We start from the raw sequence: 25,058 nt of genomic DNA, 5'->3' as shown, positions 1-25,058 counted from the left end.
GTATGTTGAAGATCCCCCTGCCCCCCCCCCCCCCCCCCCAAATGCTAAACTTCTAAAATAAAGTGACAATTTTCTGACCCAGTTACATGTCTTGATGACATTCTATATAAACAGAGAAGAGTACAGCTTAAGATACCATTAATCCAGGAGGTATTCTGAAACACTGGTTAGCAGGAACTGACATGCCTCAGCTCTGCAAGTATGTAGAGGTAGCTACTACTTTTTAGAAGAAAAAAGCAGGAAAAAAGTGGAAGAACAGGCAAAGACCTAGACCTTAATTATCAGGATAAAGCTGTGCAGAAAATATATTTTATATAAAAAAGATCGACTATTTGTATTCTATCTTACATGTAATTTCTCTCTTCTTTCTAACATGTTGCCTGTGCATCATGGCATAATTCAGCCTCAAATTCTTATTAGATCCCAATTGTTACTACCCTAAACCCAGAGATTATACTCTTAGGCTTTTCTCTTCAGTAATACATAAGAAAGTCATTACTATATTTCTGTTAAAATGAGCATGTACATAAATACATGCACAAATGCAGATCTGCCACTGTGACAAGAACGTACATTTCCAAGTTTTGGGTTTACAACAGTTTCACTAGCATTCAAACATATACATAAAAATGTTAAGGAAAAATAAGAAGTTGAAAAGAGATTGAGAACATTAGTACAAATTAAAAAACCGCAGTGGGATTCTGAAAAGCATCCAGGCACCCACCTGGAACATGTAAATATCTTTACTTTCCTTTCTAGAACTAGAAGCACTCAGCTTGGGGGTTTTTTGGTGTGATTTTTTTTTTTTTAATTTATTTTCTTGTAAAAAGCCATAGATTTTAAACTTAAAGACAGTACTGAACAGCAGAGAAGGCCTATATATATTCTGATCTAGTACTACTCTGTCTTACCTTTGTTGAAGCATGATTCCTTACTCACAGGACAGCCAGCTACCTGTGAGTGCTGGTCAAAGTCTTGGACCTGCACGCTTACTTCCCGCTAACTACAGGTAGCTGTTTCCTGGCTAGAATAAACTCTTGCAATGGTAACTACAACTGCTCTTAATCTGGAAGCACTGAGAAGCTGCCAACAGTCAGCATAATTTGACTTATTCTTGACTCTTAGATTTTGATGTTTTATAATCTGTTAATTATGCAATTATTTAAACTATGAGAAGATTTATTTCGTAGTATTTTTCGAGTCCACTGTTTATGATACATGTTTTGATGAACAAATTCAATTATTTGAATTCAAATACAATATAATCTCTGTTTAGCTGGAACATGTCAGAAAACAGCCAGACTTTAACTGAATGAAAACACAGAGAAGACAACCTAGCTTACGTTTCTGGGCATTTTGCACCATTCACTCACCTTACTAAAAATGTCTACAGTTAATTCCAGTTCAGCTTCTAGTCGTTGGTTCTTCCATAAAGCAACTGTTAGTCTGTCATGCATTTTTGGTCTACTAAATATTTAAACATCATGAAGTTATTGCTCAGTCCTCTATAATGAAGGGAAGGAGTTCTTCAAGTGTTTTAATAACAATTGCTTCAGTGCCAGATTTCTTCTGTGACTCTTTTCATTCAAAATCACCAGCCAAATCAACATGCTAATTCCGTGGACTGTCAATTAACCCTTTATCTCCCTTTCCTATTCTGTTTTACTTTCACTTCTGGCATATGAAGATGTCCAAAAAGATTTGTAGTCAGATTCCCTAAAAGCAGGCCTTTTTCTAACAGCTTTTTAAATAGGAAAATACAGTTTAAGAGAGAAATGTTGTGTACTTCTTATTTGCAAAAGTAAGTATTTTGAGATAGCTTTTATGATGGCTTTTTTTTTTAAAGTTGATTTTATTGATGTTTCCTTTAAGCCTCAACTGCATTATAGCTCTTTCCATGAAACAAACCCCACAAACAACATTATTCTTCATTTTTAAATGACCTAGCCCCAGTTTATCCACTGGGTAAAAAGGTACTGTGCTAATTACTTTAGTAACATTCTCTCCATGTAAAACAATATTAGCTCCTTTACAAAATGCATTCTGCTACTACTACTACTACTATGTATAAGTTCACCTATCTTAATTGTGAAAGCTTCCAGCAATATTTTAAATCTAATTATACAGACTTGCTCACAATGTAAAAGGAAAGACAAGTCTCATACTTACTGAGTTTGCGTTGCTGGCAAGGAACGTCTTATGATAGAATGAACTTGTCTGTAAACATCCAACTTCGACATGCATCGGCAGGACGTGTGATTGGCAAAACTGACAGTTACAGGTTTGGGGCCATGAGAGAGAGGCACTGTGATCTCAAACAACTATAAAAGGGAAAGCAAAGCAAAGAACTTTTTTTATAGATCAGTAACAGTACAACTAAAAATAACGTTAAGGGCATACAAAAAAGGTATAAGGAATTTAAATTTGGGGGTTTGTTCTCTACCATCAGTCAGTGACATATTCAATTATACAGCTAGATAATCATTATGTGCAAAATGAATACAATAACTATGGTATGACAACATGTTTAGTGTTAAACCCTCTTACGTGCCTGTTTGCTTACTATAACATTTAAAACTAACGTTGTTAAAAGAGGAAAATGTACAAAGAACCCATTTTTCTAGAGGAAATGACTTCAAATTGGCAGCCTCTAAAAAACTGTAACATTTGGAAAATGCTTCAAAAAGTTGGAAAACAAGTATAATTTAAAAAGGGGGTAAGCTACAACCTAATACATCAGTTGCACAATTACAACAACTTGTGTGAAACAACAGTATATTGGACTTAGATCAAAACATTTTTGGATGAACAAGTTTTGAACTGCAACATACTGTATTTTTTACCTTCCAGTATTTGTATCAATGCAAATTATACGGTTACCCTAAGGGAATGCATCTTGAACTATTAATTTTTTTTTTTCAGGATATTAAGAAATATTCACTATTAATAAAATAATCATGTATGTGAATGAATAAAATCCTCATTTTAGTGGGAAATGTAGTTCAACTGGTGGAAGAGGACAACTTCAGTGATACCTTGCGGAAAAACTGAACATGTGATAACACAAGCAGTAAGACTCATTTCAGTGTTCAAATCAGGACATGCAATTTATCAAATTAAGAAGGTTTCACTGTAAGACTCAAATCTCAATAGTCTCCTGAAAAGTTAGGACAAATACCTTAGGTCAAAGTCTTAAAAACTATTTTTTGGGTAGTATTTTTAATAGGATAATAGTGCACTGCTGTTTTTCGGTGTTTAGTCACTTTTCCAAATACATTTAAGAATATTCCTGCATCTTCTGGGGACTTTACTACCTTTAAAAACATGGTCATTGGTTATTATTCCAGTTTCAGTTGACGAGACTGTACAAAAAGGCTTTAATTTTTAGCTGAAATCTATTTGCAATGCTTTTTTATAATCAATAACTTTATAGCATGGCATATGGCCAGCATGCAAATGTAATGAAAATACTGGTAAATTTAAATGATTCAAAATACGAAGCACATCTACAGGATGTCCTGAAAACGGTACCTTGCACTGAAGTACACAAGTGAGCCTGGGTACTGATAAGCACGCGGGTGCAGGAGCATGGAATGTATTCACCAAGTCCCCACAAGGTAAAAGGGCACTTGTCCAGTCGACAATACAGCTCACACTATTGATATACCTAAACTATGCAACTTAAACCTAAACTGTATAAAGCATCATCGACTCTGATAGATATTATCCATTTTACAAAACAAATGTTGACATTATTTAGTGACTGGATTTTTAAAAAGTTTAACATTGGGGGTGTCATCATATAAGAATTGAAACAGCAGAAGTATTATATTTGCATTTTATTCTGTTACAGTACATTACAATGCTATTATTTTTGCTATTAAAAGTACTACATCCCTTACATTAGTTTTAAATGTAGGTTTTTTCCCCACTAGAACCTAAAAGTGCAAACTGGTATATGTTTACTTTTGTAGAAGGAAAACCAAAACAGAAAACAGTTTCCTGCATCTTCCAAATACTGATGAAAAAACCTATCCCTCTAGGGAGCTACCATGGAAAGAGTTTCTTTTGTTAGAGAGACTTCTAGCCAAAGCATATTCACATTTGGATTCTTGCTCCAGCTGCAAAATAAATAACACTTCTTAAAATTTTGGTCTTGAGTCATTAAATAAGGGCACAAGTCCACGTCTAGTTTAAAGTTTGGTATCAATAAAATTAATGCCTAAATCAGTATCTGCTTCTCTCAAACATAAATACCACTAGATATACCTCCAGGGTTTTCACTAAGTTCAACACAGACTTCTGGAAAGAGACTTTCTAATCAACTTTTTACTATACTTATAATCCTTTTTGGCTTCCAAACCAATATTGGCTCCTTTACCCTTAGCTATTGTAAAAGTTCCTTTAAATTCATCACAAAAGGCATTCTTACAAAAATGTCTCATCCAAAAAGAACAATAGTCATAACACAGAGCTATCATTTTCATACTAATATTTTATACAAAAATAGCTTTATGTACTTATGCATTTCTTTTTAAAATATTCACGTGTTTGAAGGCCACTGTAGGTTTTGTTATAATGAACAATCTAACTAGGAAATTGGAGAGGAGGAAGGTGGTGGTGTAGACAGAGACAGAAAGGACCATGTTTATAAAAAATAGCTTTCATTTCTGCATACATTTCTTTGGGTACGTCTTTTTTAAACACATGGCAAAATTCACCTACATGCGCAAGACTTTTTTTAAACAAGTTGTGCTTTCAGAAGGACAGCACAACTGTTGAGACCTCTGAAAATCTGGACAGCTAAGAATCTACAGAAGTGACAGCCTTTACTATATTAACTATCTTGTAAGAAAACTAATTCCTAAAACACATAGGTGAATTGAGGGACAGAACAAAAAGTATGGATATAATTACAATATTACACACGTAGAGAGAATCTTCTGTTTTCTCTGCTCTCTTACAACAGTATGAACTTGCTTTTCCGAAGCTGAAGTAAAAACCCACTATAGGGAGAACTGATAAAACTTAGGAACTGAAGAGAAGCGTGATTCTTTGCATGGATCAAACTGCAGCTGACTAGAAAGAAGGGCATGTTCTTTTCTTCCTCTGTTCTTGGAGTAGATTGATTTGCCATACTGCAAAGCGTAGCAGACTCCAGACCGCTGGAGATGGCAGCATACAACTATTGCTACAATTCCAAACCACCCGAAAGAGGTCCCTGTCAGCCCAACTCTCCTCCTGTTTGGCCTCAGGAGTACACTGAGAGAAATTTCACTAAAACACCTGAGACATACCAATTGTGAGCAGAAATGATGGTGAACATGAATTATCTTAATCTACATTTATCCTTCCATTTAAACTGTGAAAGCATCATATAATCATTAAGGTTGGAAAAGACCTCTAAGATCATCTAGTCCAACCGTCAACCCAACACCCCCATGCCTACTAAACCATGTCCCAAAGTGCCACGTCTACACGTTTTTTGAACTCCTCCAGGGATGGTGACTCCACCACCTCTCTGGGCAGCCTGTTCCAATGCTTGACCACCCTTTCAGTAAAGAAATTTTTCCTAATATCCCATCTAAACCTCTCCTGATGCAACTTGAGGCCATTTCCTCTCGTCCTATCAGTTTAGAGGTGAATATTGCTAACAATTATTCCCATCAACACTTCAGTGGTGCAATGCAAAACAAACCTAGTTAAACATTGTAAAGGCAGACTAGGTTCCCTGACCTTATTGAATTACCTTCAGTTTGTTCAACTAAATTCTCTTAATAGCAATGTATTTTACATCACCCACTAGTAGCTACTGTTTATACATAAAGTAAAAAAACCAAAGCCAACTATTTATGTTAGAGATTATATCATATTATGTTATATTATATTAGGTATTACATTTCTAGTCCTCACTTTTGGAAAGTGCTTACAATGATACATGAACTAGCATTTTGAAAAAGAACATAAACCAGATCTATTTTCCTTAATGGAAATGATGGAAGTGAGACACTGGCATTGGAATTATTGATTTGTTCTTCCTACACTTTTTATTTGTCTGCACATGCTATTAGGATACTATATTCTGATGCATACTGAAAAAGGAAATATTTATTCTTCTCTTCTGAGAATCAAAATATATCAAGAAGAGATTTCACAAGAAATAAATTCTTGAAAAGTAGTCTGTTACAGAAATGTATTTAATACTCAGAATAATCCTGTTTAACTAATCTCTGGCATTCTGAAATAAGATCCGTTCTAAAGAAAATCTACATTCTGCTCTCAGCTGTGATAGCAGCATCTCTGAATCCAATGAAGCTATTTAAGTGTAAGTGAATAAACTCTCAATATACATAAGCTGGGTTTGAATTATCATCTTAATAAATCATTTCAAATTAGGTAAGATCTGACCTGGAATGCTTTCTGGTTTTGTTAGCATCTCTAATTTACTTCTTGCTCATCTTCTTCATCCAATAGAACAATAAGCTCAACATCTGTTGTCACTACAGGGCATGTTTGGCAACAAGTAACAGCCAAATGTCAATATCTAGAAAGGGTATTTCTATGAGAAATGAACCATAACATCTGTGTATGAGGCTGGTTCTTGACCCCCTTCTTTTCTGGCAACATTGCTGGTTGTGGGTACCATTGCTGGTACCCACATTGCCCATATAGGCACCTCTTCTTGGAGATTAGATGGCTTATATTTCTGTCTGATCCCTCATTCAGTAAAGGACTGGTTTTACTGTATTCTTAGAGGTCTTCTCTCCCTTCCCAACTTCAAATTATAGTAAAAATTGGACTAATTCATGCTACAAGCAATAGGGAAAAGACATTTCCTTCAGGTCTGTTCAAGGGCCAAGGCCTAAAGACAGACATTCAGGACCAAAGACTGCAAAGAACAAGCTTGAGTCCCCAGAACATGAGATCCAACAGTAGCAGGGATGAGGGCAGTTTTTTCAGCGGAGAGCTTTTATTGCTCGCAGTTTTGAGAAAAATGTTAGTAATTATAGTGCATTAAACAGCAAATTAGAGTACATTAAATGAGCATTGCTAGAGTTAAGAGGCAAATATTCAAAAGTTAAAAGAAAAAATTAGACTCAACTTGCCCATGCTGTCCTGTACATTTGTGCTACCAACACTGCATTGAGGTCAGGAAACCAGTGGAAAACAACCACCACAGCAATGTGTGATAGCATAACTAAAGAGTATTATATATAACAAAACAAAACACCCCCCCCCCCCCCAAATTACAGTCAAAGCTCTGTCCTAACCTAATATCATAAACATAAGTCAGTAACATACTATTAATCTCAGTGTGTAACACATACTAATGAAAGCTCTATGTAACTGAAGAACAGTTGAAAACCATATATAGTTAATGCATTTCACAAGAACTTAACGTGTGCCATTCAGCCAGTCTAAGGCTGTTTTGTCACAGAAAACCAGCTTGCAGGTTTTCCATTTCTAATATTTCTTTTCAAAGCACTGTGTTCAGCCCTTGTCTCCTTAGGTCTTCATCCAGTATGATGATTCTCCATGCCAACCTCACCTCATTTCAGCCCAGCCAAAGTTTCCCTTTCAGCCAGCCAGCCCATCAAGCTTGATTTCGCTTCCCTCTTTTTGGGCTCCTTAGCATAATTTTTAGCATTCTGGCACACACACATGTTGTCCCAGCTACTTTTGGATCAACCAGGTTCCTTCCTTCCCAACATGATAAAGGTGGGTGTCTCAATGACAGGCTCTCCCTAGAAGATGGGATTTAGGTGCCTAGATCTGAAACTGCATCAGATTTTTGTTCAGTTCCAAGTCATAAAGTGTTCTAGTGACAAATACATTCAAGTCTCCTGACAATTCCATTTGTTTCCTAGGTCTTTTTTTAACACTTAAAAGTATGCAGACTTTCTCAAAGATAACAAACACACATTCCTAATACAAACAAACAAGTCTCATCCTTTGCCTAAAATAAGGGAACATGAAATTTTTTTCAGAGGAAAAAAAAAAAAAAATCCCAATTTTTGTTTTAACAATAAAGCCATATACACTTCTCTCTCACTCTGATCTAAGAAAAAGCAGAACCACCACTTTTGCTGAAGTTTTAAAGCAAAAAGCTAAGAAGTAAAAACAACACATCAAGCTGATTCAGGTATCTGGCAGAGAAAATTTCAACCCCTGTTGTTAAAGAATAGCAAAGTTAGGCTGAGAATGACAATAGAGTTTGTAATGAAGTATGTCGGATAATCTCAATATTAGGCTGGTTAGAGTTACTTACCATTGAACAAGACTGTGTGTGACTATAAATGTTTTTTCCCCATCTTTCTGTGTCATGAAAAAATTCAAGAGCCTTGTACAGTAAATGGCTTAAATAGAAATTTTGTGCTAAAACTCATTGGTGCTAAAAGTCATTGGTACTATACAGATTTTTAAAAAAAGTTTTGGTTGCAGGACATTTTTTAAAATTTTTTTAAAGGGTATGTATTTTATGTCCCACCGACCATTATCAAGGTGACTTGATATCTGTCTTTCAACCTAGCCAAACTTGAAACATTCATCTTCAAAAATGAAGGAAGGTCATTTTTCTTCATACATTTGGATTACACAATCTGTAATAAAGTGTATTTTAGGCTTAATACTTAACCTTCGTTCCACTTCACCAGCCAAAATTAAAAGGCAGCATATCCTACAGAGCTAAACGTCAGCTTCTTATGCTTGTATTTTCTGCCTCCCAGTAGAGACAGGTGTATAATTAAAGAACTTTTCAGACACAAAGGTAAGTGAATAATTAGCTCCCTTTTACAATCATGTGTGCAACTACAATTTTTTTTCCTGGATTTTCATTCATTTACATGTCAATTTTTTGAATCCTTGAAGATCAGCGCATATGCTCTGTACTGTACTTCTCAGGTGAGAAGCACAGCAAAAGGACACTGGGCAAAGGTGTCTCTGAATTGCTCTACCCAACCAAACTTGGCCTTTGGCACTCCACAACCTGCAATTACTGTGATGCCAAGTGCAACAGTCCCCCTTCTTCCCAGCCTTGTTATTTCTTCAGCCATCCTTGCAAGAGCTTCCAGGCCAGAGCTGTGTGGTCCCACAGACCACCCTGTAGTAGGCTCTTTTCAGTTCCCACACTGGCAGTGCTCTTCCTTTAGCCATTTATAGAGCTGGAGTGGAAAACAGAAACAAGGGTGGGACCAGAGTCTGGCCCACAACCTAGAGCTCAGCAGGATTTTAACCTTTTAAAAAAAAAATAATAATCTAACAACAGACAGGAATCTCTGAATGCTTGACCAAAGACTCTATCAGAATTCCTGTAAAAAAATTTCCCATATATTCGTCCTCACTGATCCTTAGGAAGGCATGTATTTTTGATTCACTGCATTGATAACTCCTTCTTTAGACTAGAAGGGCTTCATGACATACTTTTCAGAAAAACTTGATTTCTATACAAAGTATTTCTTTGCTTCAGTGGCTAAATTAATTTATTCAGCACTGTCATCATTTGTGCCAATATCCATTTTATCAGCGCACATGAAATTATTATTATGATCACTGACTTCTGAAATATAAAATAATCAAACCTCTTATTTTCATATCAGGATGAGGGAAGCTTATCATTCTAGATACTTTTCAAATATAGGATTTATGGGGTTTTTTTTCCCCCCCACAGATTTACATTAACTACACTATGTTCTTCTGATGGACTGTGGTTTATTTTGGCAAGTTTCACTTAAATTGATTGACTCTCAGTTTCCATCACTTATGATCTTTGCAATTCCTAAAGTGTCAGTAAGGCTGACCAAATATAACCAGTGTAACAGAGCACAAAGTGTCTAGAGAGAGTTTCAAGCTAAGGATATAAGACTGTTTGATTTCAAAACTCTAAACATCTCTATACTGGAAAGAATGAAAATAAGCTATTTGAAAAATGGTACATCATCATTATTTATTTTACTATCTAACTTTTTTGAAAAAATAGTATTTCAAGGCTTATGTGTGATAGAACATTAGGTAACTTATCCGATATAATACATTTTGTATCTGTTTAATATGCTTGGGTTCCTTATTCTATCTTTTTATATTTTAATCACTTTTTTTTTCAGAAATTTTTACAAAAAACATTTGGAATTTATAGTGATATATTTCCCACTATTAATAGTACCTCCTATATCATTACAATCATCAGTCTAACATAGAAAAATGCATGGGAAAAGGCATAAATGGTAAAGTTCAAAACTACTGAAAATTCTTGTGACATATGCATCTCCAAATTGTGTAAAAGAACACCATGTACATGTCAAATATGGCAAAAAATTTCAAGCTGTTAGCTTGTTTCCTGTGAGAAAAGCTCCTCTAAAGCTAATGTCAAACTGCTTAGAAAGATGTTTTCCCTTGAGGAACTGTTACTGTAACCATGAAACAAGAAGATTTAGGACCTTTACATCAAATGATCTGAAAGAAGCCAAAAAAATGTCCATCCTGCCAGCCAAGAGGAAGAATGGAATGAGATGGCTCTTTGACATCTGCTAACTGCTTTCCTTCAACCTATAAGCAAATACCTATAGGAGGGACATAAAAAAGTACAGCTGAGGAACAGGCTGTTGCTGTTCCGGGTAGTTCCAATCTTTGTAACTGCTGTTGAATTACTTGTGTCATGGAAACAGAGAACAGCTATTTGATTAATAACAAATTAGAGAAAAAAACAGCACAACCACACCACAAAACCAAAAACCAACCAACCACTTTCCCCATAGACCTTTTTTAGACAAGCCACCACTTACAAAGTTGGACTACTGCAGTGTCACCGACGAAGAAGAAAAAGATCTACTGCGTTTTATGAATTATCCTAGGGGGTCCTCAGATGTTTTCATAGACCTTGTCCCACATCTTAATTAAGAAATTGTCTCATATCCCAATCATGATTGTATAAACACCCCTTAGCAACTACAGAAACAGTTTTTGTGGAAAAAAATGGTATTAAAAGCAAAGCAGAATACTTTTCTATTTTTCTCTTAATGAAGTTAAGTAGCTAGAAAGGAGGAACACAGCCTGAACTAGAGAACTATTGACCTGTCTCTGTACCACCACAGTGTTCCACAAGCCAATCTGGGAACATCTGACCTAGTCCATTCTCCTGGCAATCAATGATTTGCTCCCCATAAAAATAATTTCTATGCTTAGCTCTTTTCTTTTTAATTAATTTTGATGAAAACTGATATCAACTTTCCTTAGGTTTTAATGTCTGGAACCAATGCTAGAGCTTGCCCTCACAGTAAGACCTCCAGCTGAAAAGTTAATTTCCCATTAAGCACTTTTTCTGCAGGGTGAACAGTATGAAGCTTATCTTACAGAGTTTATGCACCAAAAATAAAGCTACAAAAATGGTGACTTATGAAAAAAACCCAAAAGATGCCTGGTTACTAACCATTTGTTCTCATTTCATTCAGGAAATAAAAGGAAAACAGTAGTGAAAATAGGTGTGTAGGGTACCTGAATTCCACAGAAGGGTCTTGAATCCAATACTTTTTTCTTCCTAATTCTCATCTGATATAGGGTAAGCTGTGGTCACATAACTTTAAAAAGATTTGAGATGATGACAGATGAAGAGATATAGCTATAGCTCTCTTCCTTTTTAAGGTTTTTTTAAAAACTGCATTCTGTCAAGGACCAGATAAAACTGGAAAGCAGAAGCAAGATAGAAAACTCAGAGATTAAATTGCTTGCTTTTACAGAATAGGCAAGAAAACAAAACAATGCTATTGCCTCTTCTTTCTGATAAGTCCTTTAACATTTTCCCTTTCAGAGTCTCTCAAATCTTTAACTACTCCTATATCATATCATCACCAATGATATAAAGAACTTAAAAAAGAAACTCAGTACTAGTCTAAACATTTTCTACTAGGCAAAAAAAATTACTTCACTCAATAGATATGAACAGAAAGATGAATAGAAAGGGATTATTTACCTCAAACTGACATAGCGCTCAAAGACCAGAAAATCTGTGCTAAATGCAACAAGTCTCTCTGGAACTTGATCATCCTTTATTCAAATAAGCTAAACTTTATAAATACACCCAAAAAAAAAGAAAAAAAAAAAAAGAAAGGTCATATTTCTTGGTTTATAACATGAAAATTTTATTTGCATCTTTCAAGCAACTGGAATTAGGACAGCTGTTTGTGGGAATAACTATTGGCTTGAACAAAATCAGTGTTGTAGTTTTCCTCATTCATGCTATTTGAGTTACATTATTCCTGTGCTTTGTGGCTGTCTACCACTAGTTCACACTTAGGACTGAAAATTCTTGGTGGAATATACTATTTCAGACAGAGAGATTTGGTGAGAAATGAGGACAGAAAATGTATTTAAAAAAATGAGGTTTTTTTCTGTTTTCTTTACATCCCCTTTTCCTAATCCTCTCTCAAGAAGACTCAGAGCGCTAAGAAGTTTCATGATAAAGGAATGACATTTCCATGGGCTATGATTTTATAGTTGGCTTTGCAGTTGTGTATCTTCCTTATAAATATGTACTGCATCTTCAGCTAGATGAATCTAGTTGAAAAAGGAAGCAAGATTTACACTAAAATTAGTCTTCTTCAAAGTATCAGAAAGACGAGGTAAAAAGTGAAAAAGCCCACAACCAACAAAACACCTACCAAATACTGTAACAAAAGCAAAATACCCTAGCAAACATTTTGAAGCATGACTATTTTTACATGATTTTTGAGGGAAATGTTGTTGTAAAATAATGTGATAATTGTTATCGTTACTTAAAATAGAATAATGCACGTATGCTTTTCCTTTAAAGGCAGCTCACTGGCTCAATAAATAATTCTCTGCATACTCCTACCTGATCACTAGCCCTGAACTTGAAGAATAAAAAACACACAAACACCTGAGGAAGATGCATTAAAACAAAACAAATAGGTACATTATACTAATATATCTTAATACACTAAAGGTCAGTTCCTAAAAGGCTTTATTTGCAACATGTATCCTGTCTGCACATGTCCTAAAACAGTCTTCACAAATAAAATTACAGGCTAGTTTTCCAGAGAGTGCTTGCCTCATACAGCAGGCAAATGGTAGGTGCAAAAAAAAAAAAGGATAGAATTAAGTTTCATGGATAGTCTCAAAACTGAGAACAGGACGTAGTAATTTATTTAAAAAAAAAAAATTGGGGAAAAGAGTGTTAAACATTTTCTTCCAGGCAGTAGTCTTTTCACCTGTTTTTCCTATGTATTCTGGAATTGATTTTTTCTCCTTCCTCATAGTAGCAATAAGAAGGTTTAAAATATGCATGATCATAAACGGATTTGCAAGGAGCACTTGGACTGTAATAAGAGTGAGAACTTACTGTCTTGCTGACGTAATTTGTGCTGATATTCATACACTGGAGTCCTTCGCTATTGCAGCAACCTCCACATCTGTAGATGGATACACATGGGGGTTTAAAGAAGGTGTTTGTAGTTGCTCCAAACTCTTTTCCCACATCCACACACACTTCACGTGGCATGCACTGAGTTTTTCTCCATTCAGTATCAATACCTGCCAAGTTATAGGGAATTTCATGTGTTATAAAGTAACTATTTAAAAATGGTACTCTCCTGCAGTAAATTAGTAGGATTTTTTAAAAAGTTTAGAACCAGAATATGCATTGCTAGAGTCACCCTTTATTCAGTGAAATACACATCTCTCTGTGTTAACTTCTAGCTAATTTTTCTTCTTCATAGGGATGTGACATATTGTCATGAAGCAGAAGAAAAGTCACAGCAGAGCTAAGAGGGAACCTAACAAGGCTGGGCAGATCTTACGGCATTCACAGCTAAAGTTGTACGTGTCCTTTCTCCTATGCCTGGGGTGAGTCTCACCTTGTGAGAAGTCTAAAGAAGTACTGCACATCTCCGCAAATTAATTTTAACTGGTCTCACACAGTATTTCATTTAGATACTGTACATTAAAAACATTAAATTTGATGCCTACACACTTAATGTGAAATTAATTTGAATACATGTTTACTTTGTTAACTACCAGAGTATAATTTAAAGCAAAAGGTTATTATTTAGCAATTATATACACCATATGCTTTAATCTGAAAGGTGTTATTTGTGCCCAGATTATCCACGCAAATTTGGGCAAACATTTTACATTGTGTTATATAGCCTTTTGTCAAATACTATCTTACACTAAACAGCCATGAGACTTGCAGCAGTACAGGCCCCTTTATTCTCTCTTGGAGCCAGTTTTTGGTAGCCTATTCAGCAAAAATGGAAATTTCACCTAATGTGTACCTTAAACTCTCCATTAAGGTACATGATTTCCAATATCATGTCAAAAAACACACCTTCTGCTATAAATCCTGTGTTTCTCTGCCTGCAAGCACTTGCTTAAACTGTAAGATAATTATATTTTTATCCAGGCCATCTGAACCACTAAGGGGTATTGACATATTTGTTTGAAAGCTGTTTTTTTCTGGTTTGAGCATAACATCATGACAACTGCCCTCTTGTAAAAGGAAAAAGCTACAAGTGGATTATTTGGCCTCCTAAAGCAGTAACATGTAAGAGAAGAAAGCATTACCAGCCATGCCATAATTGCAGAAAATGAGCAGAAACAGTTCAATGAATCCAACTATTAGTGCCCTCTTTGCTTTACTGCAAAATTGTTACAACCTCTACAAAGCAGGATTCCTTATACCTGAAGACAAACACTTAACTTCCTATATCTACTGAGCTGAGAAAGCAGTCTAGACCTTTCTTACGATGGATGTACCAAAAATACGTCTGCGGAGCAATTTATTTCACTATGGAAGGTTGACTGTCAAAGATTTTATTTTATAGCCATTACATCAAATCAAACTGCTGAGGGTGGTTTACTGATGACGCTTAGCTTTTAAAATATTTTTGACACAACCGACGAGCCTTCGGATTTTAATTTATTGTGTGTTAGAATGTGTTTTGTGTCCTGTACTTACTTTTCAGGATCTCTGCATTATAGTGTGCTGCGGCAAATTTCAGTGAATCATCTGATCTTGTGTCAAAGCTGGAGTGTTCCCTGTTGTGTTGCCAACCTCCTTTCCTCAACTGACATTTGAACATTTTCCAGTATTCTGGGTAAAGTACTGTCATGAGTTCATCCACACTGGACACAGACCGCAACTGCTCTTCCAGGTCTCTGCTTGCATGAGCCTGTCAAAGTAACACGCAAGATTAATTACTTTCTCTATTACACAAGGTTTGCTGGAAACTAGCCCGAAAAACAAATCATACATTGTAAAATAAAGTTGTGCTCCAAGGGGTCCTCATTACAAGAACTGCTTTTGTCAGTCAATGCCAACAGTACTATATTGACAAATACTGAAATGTTTTGCTTGCACTAATTCTTTATCATACTTGTCATTCAAAACCTCTGTGTGAGAAAGGGTCTCTAGAATTAAGCCTATGCAAGTACAGTTTGCGGATTAAAACAAAATAAATGGCATTTTTCTCCTGGAAAGAAAAGTTTTCGTTATACAATTTTGAATGCTTAAACCCCAAAATATTTAAATGATGTTCATGTTATGTAAGAACACGTACCCTTAAAGTAACACCACTTTTGCCCATTTTCCCTTAGTCCAGGAAAACAAAAACACCCAGAAATGCAAAAACAGTGAAATTAGAAAAAGAAGAAAATAATTCATGTGATTTTGTATCTTTTTAGGGAAAATCTTAATAAGCAAATTCTATTATAAAGCACTAATCCTTAAATCAGTAGGAGTCAACGACACTGGTACCTTTAAGAATCTGAACTGCACACTCCCTCACTGCTAAGAGTTTCAGCTGAAACTCTTCAGGACTCTAAGCACTACGGTCCTTAACTTGTTGTTTCAAGAGTAGCCTCAAATCCTGCAATCACGCTTTCTTATTTGCTGGCTTTTACACAAACTCATTGCAATTGCATTTTCCTAAAAGACTGTGACTCAGATTTACATTCTAATTTCTCACTTATCTGGAAGATTCCTCTGTCCTCTTAGATGAAACAACGTATTGCATCAAAGGACTGCTGTTATTCCCTGCATACCCTCTCTCATCCATGAATCGCTGACTTCCCAAAGGGAAGGGCAATAAGGAGAAAGAAAAGCATTGAAGAACCTTTAGCCACCTTCTCAGCCTACGTGGCCCTTAGATGGCAGTATGAGACACAAAATATAGAGGTACACTTCGTAAAAAGTGTCTAGCAACTGGCTGCAGTCTCTGTACAGGTTACTACAAAACTTTTGCCCCGAATAACAAGGCTGTAACAGTGTAAAATGTGTGTCTAAAACCAGAAACATGAAACTATAGAAATTGAAATTCAAGATTCTTTATCAAACTCCACTGTAACAAAAAAGAAAAACCTTCAATTAAGTGATTTTGAACACTACACAAGGAAATTGACTGGTTCTGAACTAGCTGGCCTGAACCAAAACTGCTCCTTCTCTCACAAACAACTACAAGGTACCAAATGGGGCACGCACTGTCGCATCCACTTCCTTACCAGGTACCAGATCCAGGAGAAACATCCCCTTAAGGCAGATTCACAGAACTCATTTCTGCAACTACAGAAGCCAAAGCTAATGCAGGTGTCAAAGTCATTTTGTACATCAAAGTGTCATGAAGAAAAAAAAAAAAAAGTTTCACTAAAGCCTCGCTAACCACAGTATCAGACAGACTGCTTTGTCCTGGGAGACTTTAACAATCAAGCTGTCAGTCTCAGAAACGTGCTCATTCAGGACTTTATCCCTTTTCTTGCCTCCATAAGAAGGGTCACCTCTGACCCAAGCCACCCAGCAAGCAGTACCTTGGGGCCCTGCCTTCAAATTCATTGGCAACACAGAGCATCTCGCTGCCCTGTTCTCCTTGCAGGATGACACACAGGTTCTCACTTGGTCACAGAGAAAAATCCAAGCTGAACAAACAACTAATTCGGCCACTGTCTGCTTGCTGTCATCTCTCTCAAGAGGTGATAAGAGCAGAGTCCGAGTAGCCTCGTTCCTGCCGGGCGGTTTCCCGGGAGCGCTGCATCACGTGCCCCTTGAGTAACGGGAAGCAGGTCGCCGCACCAGCGCGGTGAATGCCATACGTGCCTGCCACGTCATGGGAATATGCGTGGCATGGGAGGTCACGGCACGGAGGCGGCATTTATATCCTGTCACAAGGCTGGATGCCAGTCCTTTACGTAAAAGGCAGAGGAATGGAAACTGTGTGTAGTCATCTGGTAGCTGATCCTAGGAAATACCAGCAGGTCATGGGGGTGACATGGAAAGAGAATCCAACCAAAGGTTCACCAACCTTTGAGGAATCCCTTAAAAGCCTGTGCAGCCCACTGTAGACAAAACGGTGGCTACTGTTGTTTCAGATATTCAAGGTACAGGCCTAGATCGTCAGAAAAATAAGTACTGAAACTCAAAATTACTTAGCTGGTAAGAAGCCAGCGTATGGAGCAGGAAAGAGGTTATATCTGTTAGAAATAATCTGTGTTGATTAAATCCTTTTTGGTCAGGAAATCAAGTCATGTCTTTCCAGCTGGACAGCAAGTTTGGTATACACATACAAAATATGAATGAATAAAAGTCAAAACATGAAGAAATTAGTGACTTTAATAAAGTATTGTATCTAATTTAATAAAGTATTGTTTTCAAATGCATTTCTTCCTGGATATTCCATGGGCCAGAGTGCCATGTGAAGGATAAAGAATACTGCCTACAACATGAAGTGCTCACTTAGTATGAACAAAAGGAAAATAATTTCTGGAGCAGATATATAAAATTACTTTTCTTAAAAAATGAATCATTGCATCTGAATTATTTTGTGCTTAGTTTAATAAAGCCATTTGCTTGTAAAGATGGCTTCAATCTGAACTTACAAATACACTGTGGAAAACCAACCTGGATCACTAGAGGGCTTTTGTTCTCTCCCCTCTTCCAATTTAGCAAGAAAAGAAGGAAATCCATGCATGTATACCAAATACAGTACATGCAGAGCCCAGAGTCAGGGGAAAAAAAAATAGAAAATACATGTTGATTTTTCAATATGTTTCCAATATTACCTTGACACACTGATCAATGATCTCTTCCTAGTATATTCACTGTAAGTCTATGAAAAGTATGTATTTTTGAACTGCAGTAAATTACTCTCATCTGTGTCAAACTGTTTAAAAGAATGTAAATGTAGGGAGCTTGTGGAGTGATTTAATTTTGTACAACGGCCAAACTTTATTATTGACATGAACATCAAACTAAATCTTAAGTTCTGGTTGATTAGAAGTGTGCCCTGCACACAGCAAAAGCATCAGATCATTAAGGATTGTTAAAAAGAGTTTGTAAATTTTTAAGAGAGGAATGCAACTGCTCTGTAAATATAATAGTTGTCTGGCAACATTTTTGATTTTGTCCAAATTTTGGTTAATTTCACAAAAATGTACTGTCTCGGTCCCTACCTTTTATCCCAAATTCTTTGCTCTTTCTTAATTGTGCATTGGCTTTTAGTGTAGGACACAGAAAAAAAACAAACCCTAAAACCTCAAGATGGTTTTGTAATGGAAATCCAGACTTCAACACCTATTTAGAATTTATGACAAGACACAAAGAAAGTAACATCAACAAAAATGTACTACAAATTAGAGGAGCTCTAATTTTTTATTAATTTTATGCAAGCCCAGATTAGTGAAGTTTGGAAAGAAATACTGTTTGTAGATGCAATTACTGTCACCAAGCTAGTTATTCCCAAATGTAATCTTAAATTAAACAAACAGACTAATCAAAACTAAGTAATTGTTTTATTGTCTGAAAGTAAGATAACATTAACAAATGTTTTGAGAAGAGAAATTCTGCAACTTTTAGGACCAAAGTAAGCTTTTTAATAACTGTAAACAGTCCATTGATTTTCACATGAATCAGTTGTGGTGCACTCCACATGAAATCCTGGATCAACTGCTTAACATTTCACCGGCAAGACATTCTGGGATTTATGTTCTACATCGAGAAGGAAGCAGGAAATCAGTGCCACCAGTGCCTGAAGAGGAAGGAGTTTTCTCTGTCCCACATTTTCTATTTTCTTTGCTCTTCTAAGTCAGTTAAGGGGTTGGATTTTGTGCCCCCCCTTTTTTTTTTTAAACCACCACCACTCCCTTCATAAGCATTTATCGCTGTCCTTTGGTTGGCCATTCTATTGTTTTTGTCATTTTTACATATTATCAATGTTGTCCTGCGTGATCACCTAAAAATACTAGAAGCTATAGTCTGGAGAAAGACTTTGACTAAACCTTTGACTAGCCAATCTCAACACGATGATAGATGATATTGAGCAAAATAACAACTTAAAAATATACGAATGAATGGTGAATACGGCAAAGATAAGCTTGCTTCATTTCACTTCTTCCACCTTATTTCCCAAGGAACAGCGGAAATGACAAATACACATATAAATAAAGTAGTAAAACTTGATGACAAGCTCTCTCTCGCTATTATTTATTTAACTTAGGAACATTTTATTCTATCAAAGTATGTTTTTCACAATGTGGCTTTCCACTACATGGTAAGTCCAGTTTTTCAGAAAATTATAGCTTACAAGGGGAGGGGCAGGATACCAAATAGACTCTATATCCATTAACAAAAGCAAATCTATAATAGATTTTCCATGCATTACATTATTTGTCTTTCCCATGTCCCCAGTGTCTGCCTCTATTATTAATAACAAAGGTCAGAACACTTAATATTTGGCAGCATGCTTGACACATAATTGATGGTGCAATGTGCTATAAACGGTACTTTACGCATCTGCTCCGATTATAGTTGTCAGTTCATTTCATTTTCAAGGATTTTGTTGACAATTCTTAATAGGAAAATGCTGTCTATAAACCCGTCAATTTTAATATGCTTATATACCGTATTTATTGACTGACTGACATGTATTAAAAACCAAGTAGTTAAATTCTAATGTTGAAACAGTGTGCAAGCAAATGGAAATACCGCAAAAGAAAAGTATGTGTAAACACTTCACTTGCATAATATTTTATTGTAGTTTTCATGTATTTCAGCACTAGGTTTTTTTGCTAGTTGATGACAGTAAGAAAAGAAAATATCCTATTTAAATATCTTTGCTGTAGTTAATAATTAAATTCAACTTTTTTATCCACCTCTACAATCACACTAGAATAGCCCTGATTTTTATCTCATATGCACCAATTTGTCACCAGTAAAATTGAATGACTGTCTGCAGTTGCAAACTTTTAAGTTACGATTCAATATAGTAACAAAGCAGTGCCTTACAGAAGTGAAACGGTAACAGCGAGCATCATTTTTTATTTCACGTTACTTTAAATAAGTAGTAAGATCACTGCAGTTAATTTGAACTAAATCAAAACATCATAAGAAGAGCAGAGATTAGAATCGGTCTCTGCTCCAAAGAGTTTACCAAGCACATCAGACAAACATAACAAGTAAGAATGAAAGTATAAAATAAATAAAATGGTCTGAACTATATTATGCTTTAAGTGATCTCTATTCATTCTGGCATTTTAAATAGCGAGCATAACACTAGGGAAAGAAAACAACTAAATGGAGGGGGGGGGAGGAAGAATGTACAAAGTGGATAGGCAAGGGAAAATAAATGAATTTGAGGAGAGATTTGAAAGAAAATTTGTTAAAAAGGAAAAAAAAGACATTGGCTATGAGGATAAGCTCAGGACTACAGAATTTTCACTTCCATATTATACATCACAGGTTTTTTCTTTTGCCTGGAACACTTTTGGTGAGGAAGATGCATAAACTACTAGATAATCAGTGTTTAAGCTGAGGTAGGTAGTGTAACATTTCCATTTTAAGGGAAATCAAATTTTTATGCAAGTCAGCATTTTTCAGATATCATTTTATTTAGATATTCTTAGAAAATGCTGAAAAAAATATCCAAGACTATACATTTGCACAAAAGCACTTATGTTTGGTCCTTCAGTCAAACATTTAGCTACTACCAAGGTTCTGAAACACACTCCTTGGCTGGTGCTTATTCCTCAAGTACCTGCATTCCTGAATGGTTCTCAATATTCCCTAATAAAATGCCAATACTTTCATGCATTCAATGGGAATTACTTATGAAAATACCTCTTTTTGATCTGAGTCTGATTTCCCTGGGAAGCAGAGAGAGAGAAAAATCATTCTAGTTGCTTTCTAGAGCAACTCCCTGCCTTGCTGGCTTTAGCAGCCAGTTCTCCCAGGTTTCTGTGAGCCTGGGCAATTAAGACATTGCTGTAGGTGACACGGTATCCAATACAATTAGAGATAGTAATGCCACAGTGCCATGAGAGAAATCCATACAATCTAGACACGCATGCGTGTGTGCATAGAAATGGCAAAAGGTATCAGTAAACACCATTCCTGACTATGATGGAAAGCAGTTTTGAGAAAGAGGTTGGCAGCACCTTAGCCAGACCCTGAATATCTATGACCTTTTTTGAAGCAATTTCACAACCAGATTATAGTAACAGAAAAAGGTTTGCTCTCATGTGCTTCAGCCCGATCTTTGAAATTTGCATTGTTCCACAGCGGTAGTCTTCAACTTGTGGTCATAAATCTCTGCAGACTATTTGTAAGAATACAGCAAGTTGTAATGGCAAAATAAAATACGAAAATCAAGCCCGTTATCAATAGACTCAATTCACTATTCAGGAGCTTGCACTAGATGAGCCCACAAATTAAAGGTCAAAGGCTGCCCAGCAGTCATGGAAATCTGTGGGACAACCATTTGCTGTTCAAGTGCAGCTGCATCTGGATTCGTTAGCTGATTCAAAGACTCATACTGAAGCTTCCAGCTAACATTACAAATAGATTGGGAATCAATGAGGATTTGGATTATTGCTGCCGAAAGGCTTACATCTGATTAAATCTTGGAGACATCAGGCAGTGCAATCTGTACCAGACAAGATTTGTGTGTTATTTTCTTGGTCATCTGCAGCTACAGTGATCAGCGGTGCCAAATGTGAGGACCACCGTGCATGACCAGATGCATGACCAGAAGAAAGGGGAAACCATTTATAGGTAAAAAATATTTGTAGAGTGAAAAGAAAGGACTACATTGTGATGAAGGCTGGGTTATTAAGGTGGCTAACAGACGCAGCGATCCGCTGGAAAGGAGACAGCTAGCAGCATGAGAACACCAGTGCCCTTTGCAACACAACCACTGCAGCCTGCGAGGGTCCGGTGCCAATTGCGTGTGCCCCGACTACGAGGCATCTGGGCTGACACCACATGGCAGTTCTGTACAATTTAACACGTTATAAAAACAATATGTTCATTTTGAATACTTTTAAGCAGCTTTTAACTAACATTGAGGAAAGTGAACCACACAATTCTGAAAACTTAAATATATAGAAATTGACCTCCAACTAAAAATTCTGGTTATAAGATCTTACTCTCTCAGAAAATGATTAAACGCCAGTTAGGCAATTTTTTGTTTTAATGGTTTGAATATTGCTGCTGTTTTAAAAAGCCTGCAACCTTTTGTTTTCCTTCCAACACTCAGATGTATCTCATTAAAATCAGTACACAAGAATAAACTACCGGGCCTTTATAAGAAGATTGTTTATTTTCAGGCTTTACTGAGCTTTCATTGGTATTATCATTACTTTTATTAGCAACTGCCTTTAGCTTTGTCAGTAAAAGCAAACAAATATGGCAACAGTTTTTGAAGAAAACTATTAACATGGTAACACTGCGATCATCCCTCACCACTTCAAGCAGATGTAACACAGGCAGTGAGAATTACAAAAGCTTCTCAGTATCAAGTGGAGATTTACTAAGTGGAAAGGTAAGGGACAACCCCTTTATTTTAGTCTGAATGCCAGCCCATTCTGAGACGCTGCTTGAGCACAGTACGTGTGCTATGCAAAGACATCCCAGACCCTAATGCAAAGACATCCTAGACCCTAATGAGTTAGTGAGAAGTAAGAGTTCTGGCCAGGTATCAAGTGATGGGCTTCAAAAAGGCAGTAGGTACAGTTTTAATGTAATGTTTTCTATTCTATGGGTCAATAGTACATACAAAAAGGTTTCACTAAGAGCTGGAATAAGAAATTGCACGTTCTTAAGAACATTTCTGAGTTATGCAGAACACATAGGCTACATCATATGGGGTGTTCTCACTGTGATAAGAGTATTTAGTTTTCAGTTCAACTCTCTTGTTTATTCTTGAATTTTTAACAATGTGGCCGTTTATAGGACAGAAGGATTCCAAGAACATGTCACCTCTTATCATTGTTGTATAATTTCTCTCACTGCTAAGTAACTTTCCCTTTCACCGAGTTTTTAAATCACTATTTGAAGTCCTGAGCACATGTAATTAATCTGTGGTCTAAATATTTAGCAACAGGTCACAGAAATTTCTTTAATTAATTATACTTTTAAAACAGTTCTTAAAATAAATAATTTCACAGGCCTTGAAACAAGTTCAATTAGATTTCAAAGAAAAAGTTGAACTTTATTCCTAAACAAATGTCTTAATCTAATAGGACATGATTTCTGTATTGTTAAACAAGCCTTGCACAGTTTACAGATCTGTACAGAAATATTAATTAGAAGACCACCTACCTTGTCACATTGCCTATTTCAACAAATATTCCCGCTATAAACACAATGCACTACTTCAAACTCAACAAAAAGCTAAAGAATAATGAGCAAGTTATAATACGGCAATTCCAGTTGCAAATCTTTGTTTTAAATTATTACCAACAAGTTTTGTCTATATGAAAAAGGAAACAAAGACTCTTGAAAACCTGTGCATTTTATTAAATTTTAGAGTTTTGAAGTGTATGCCATTAAAATTACATTATTATCTGATTATTTTATTTAGCATCATGTTTCTTCAGTTCATTTTACACAAGTCATTAAAAAAAGTCTATTTGGTAACTTAAAGTAAAACGCCAGACTAACACATCACACAGCTAAGCCTTTGGTAACTAAGGTATTAAATTGTGAGATTTCATTAATAAACAAAATACCAGAAGAAGCTTTTATTTTTGTTGCCAAAGTATTACTCAAATATTTTATGTAAACGTTCTTTTCTAACGTAGGCAAAAGACACGAGATCATCTGAATTTCGTTAGCCTAAGGCAGGCATATAATGCAAAGGACCTGCTACCCACCGCCCACTTGTGCCTACCCTGATAATCTGGGTTTGAAATTTGTTCCATCCTAAATTCTGTGCAGAACATCCTTTGGATCACCGTTTGACATCTGTTACAGATATCATAAAGAAGTTATACAGAAACAAAAACACTTGTTTAGACATTAAGCCTATAATATGTTTTGCCTTGCCCCTTGACGCTGTAGGAAAAAATAGCCAGACAACAGAGAAAACCACTATCCAGTCTTAATCCCCAAATTCCAAATGGATTAGAACAGTACAAAGAGAAGAAGATTTATTTTCAAGCCTTTAAGTACAACATTACATTGAAAGCATTTTAAAAATAAAAGACAGTAACAAAATCCTTCACCCATACACAAAGCCATAGTGTTCCATTAAGAGCAAATTCTTTAAACCCAAGAAAATACAGTACTTTAACACATCAATATTTGAGAACTATGGAATAGTTTGGCATGGAAGAATACCGTTTTATTCTTCCTATGTTTGAATAGCCTGTATGAGCTGCACACTTTCAGGTACTGCAATCAGCAGCTGAGGTATTCTTCTCTACAGAAAGGGTAAAATGATGTAAGGCACACCTTTGCTTTCCCCGACGGGCTAACTTTGTTGCAAACTACAATATAAAAGATCAGTAGTTCTGTGGAGATGTCACATCCCCTCTGAACTACGGGGAGGAAAAAATAAAAAACAACAAGGGGTTTTGATCACAAAAAGAGAAGTAATGCTTGTGTATCACTGAAGGAGAAAGTTTATTGTACCATGTAAAACCTGACAGGTATTAAGAGATTTGTCAGCAAGGCATGAGATGGGGAAATGCAAAAGAATCCTTGAGAATGGAAAATCCAAGAACTAGATTGAGACTTGGTCACAATTCCCTTTCATGCAACCAAATCAGGAGAAATATATGTC

The 25,058-nt window shown here is 36.1% G+C and overlaps 1 protein-coding gene across 2 annotated transcripts in view; it reads right to left on the bottom strand.

Annotated features, from left to right (window-relative positions):
• The window catches only part of VEGFC (vascular endothelial growth factor C), an 80,358-nt gene that overhangs the window by 7,610 nt on the left and 47,690 nt on the right, over positions 1-25,058 (bottom strand). For both annotated transcript variants that reach the window (XM_075500285.1, XM_075500284.1), the window contains exons 2-4: positions 14,969-15,182; positions 13,352-13,542; positions 2,170-2,321 (exon numbers count right to left, since the gene is read on the bottom strand). In XM_075500285.1, coding sequence (XP_075356400.1) covers positions 2,170-2,321; positions 13,352-13,542; positions 14,969-15,182 — 557 coding nt within the window. The remainder of the gene's footprint in view (positions 1-2,169; positions 2,322-13,351; positions 13,543-14,968; positions 15,183-25,058) is intronic.

The sequence above is a fragment of the Mycteria americana genome, chromosome 4, assembly GCF_035582795.1.
Source record: "Mycteria americana isolate JAX WOST 10 ecotype Jacksonville Zoo and Gardens chromosome 4, USCA_MyAme_1.0, whole genome shotgun sequence".
NCBI lineage: Eukaryota > Metazoa > Chordata > Aves > Ciconiiformes > Ciconiidae > Mycteria > Mycteria americana.
This window is presented reverse-complemented; position numbering and strand designations above follow the sequence as displayed.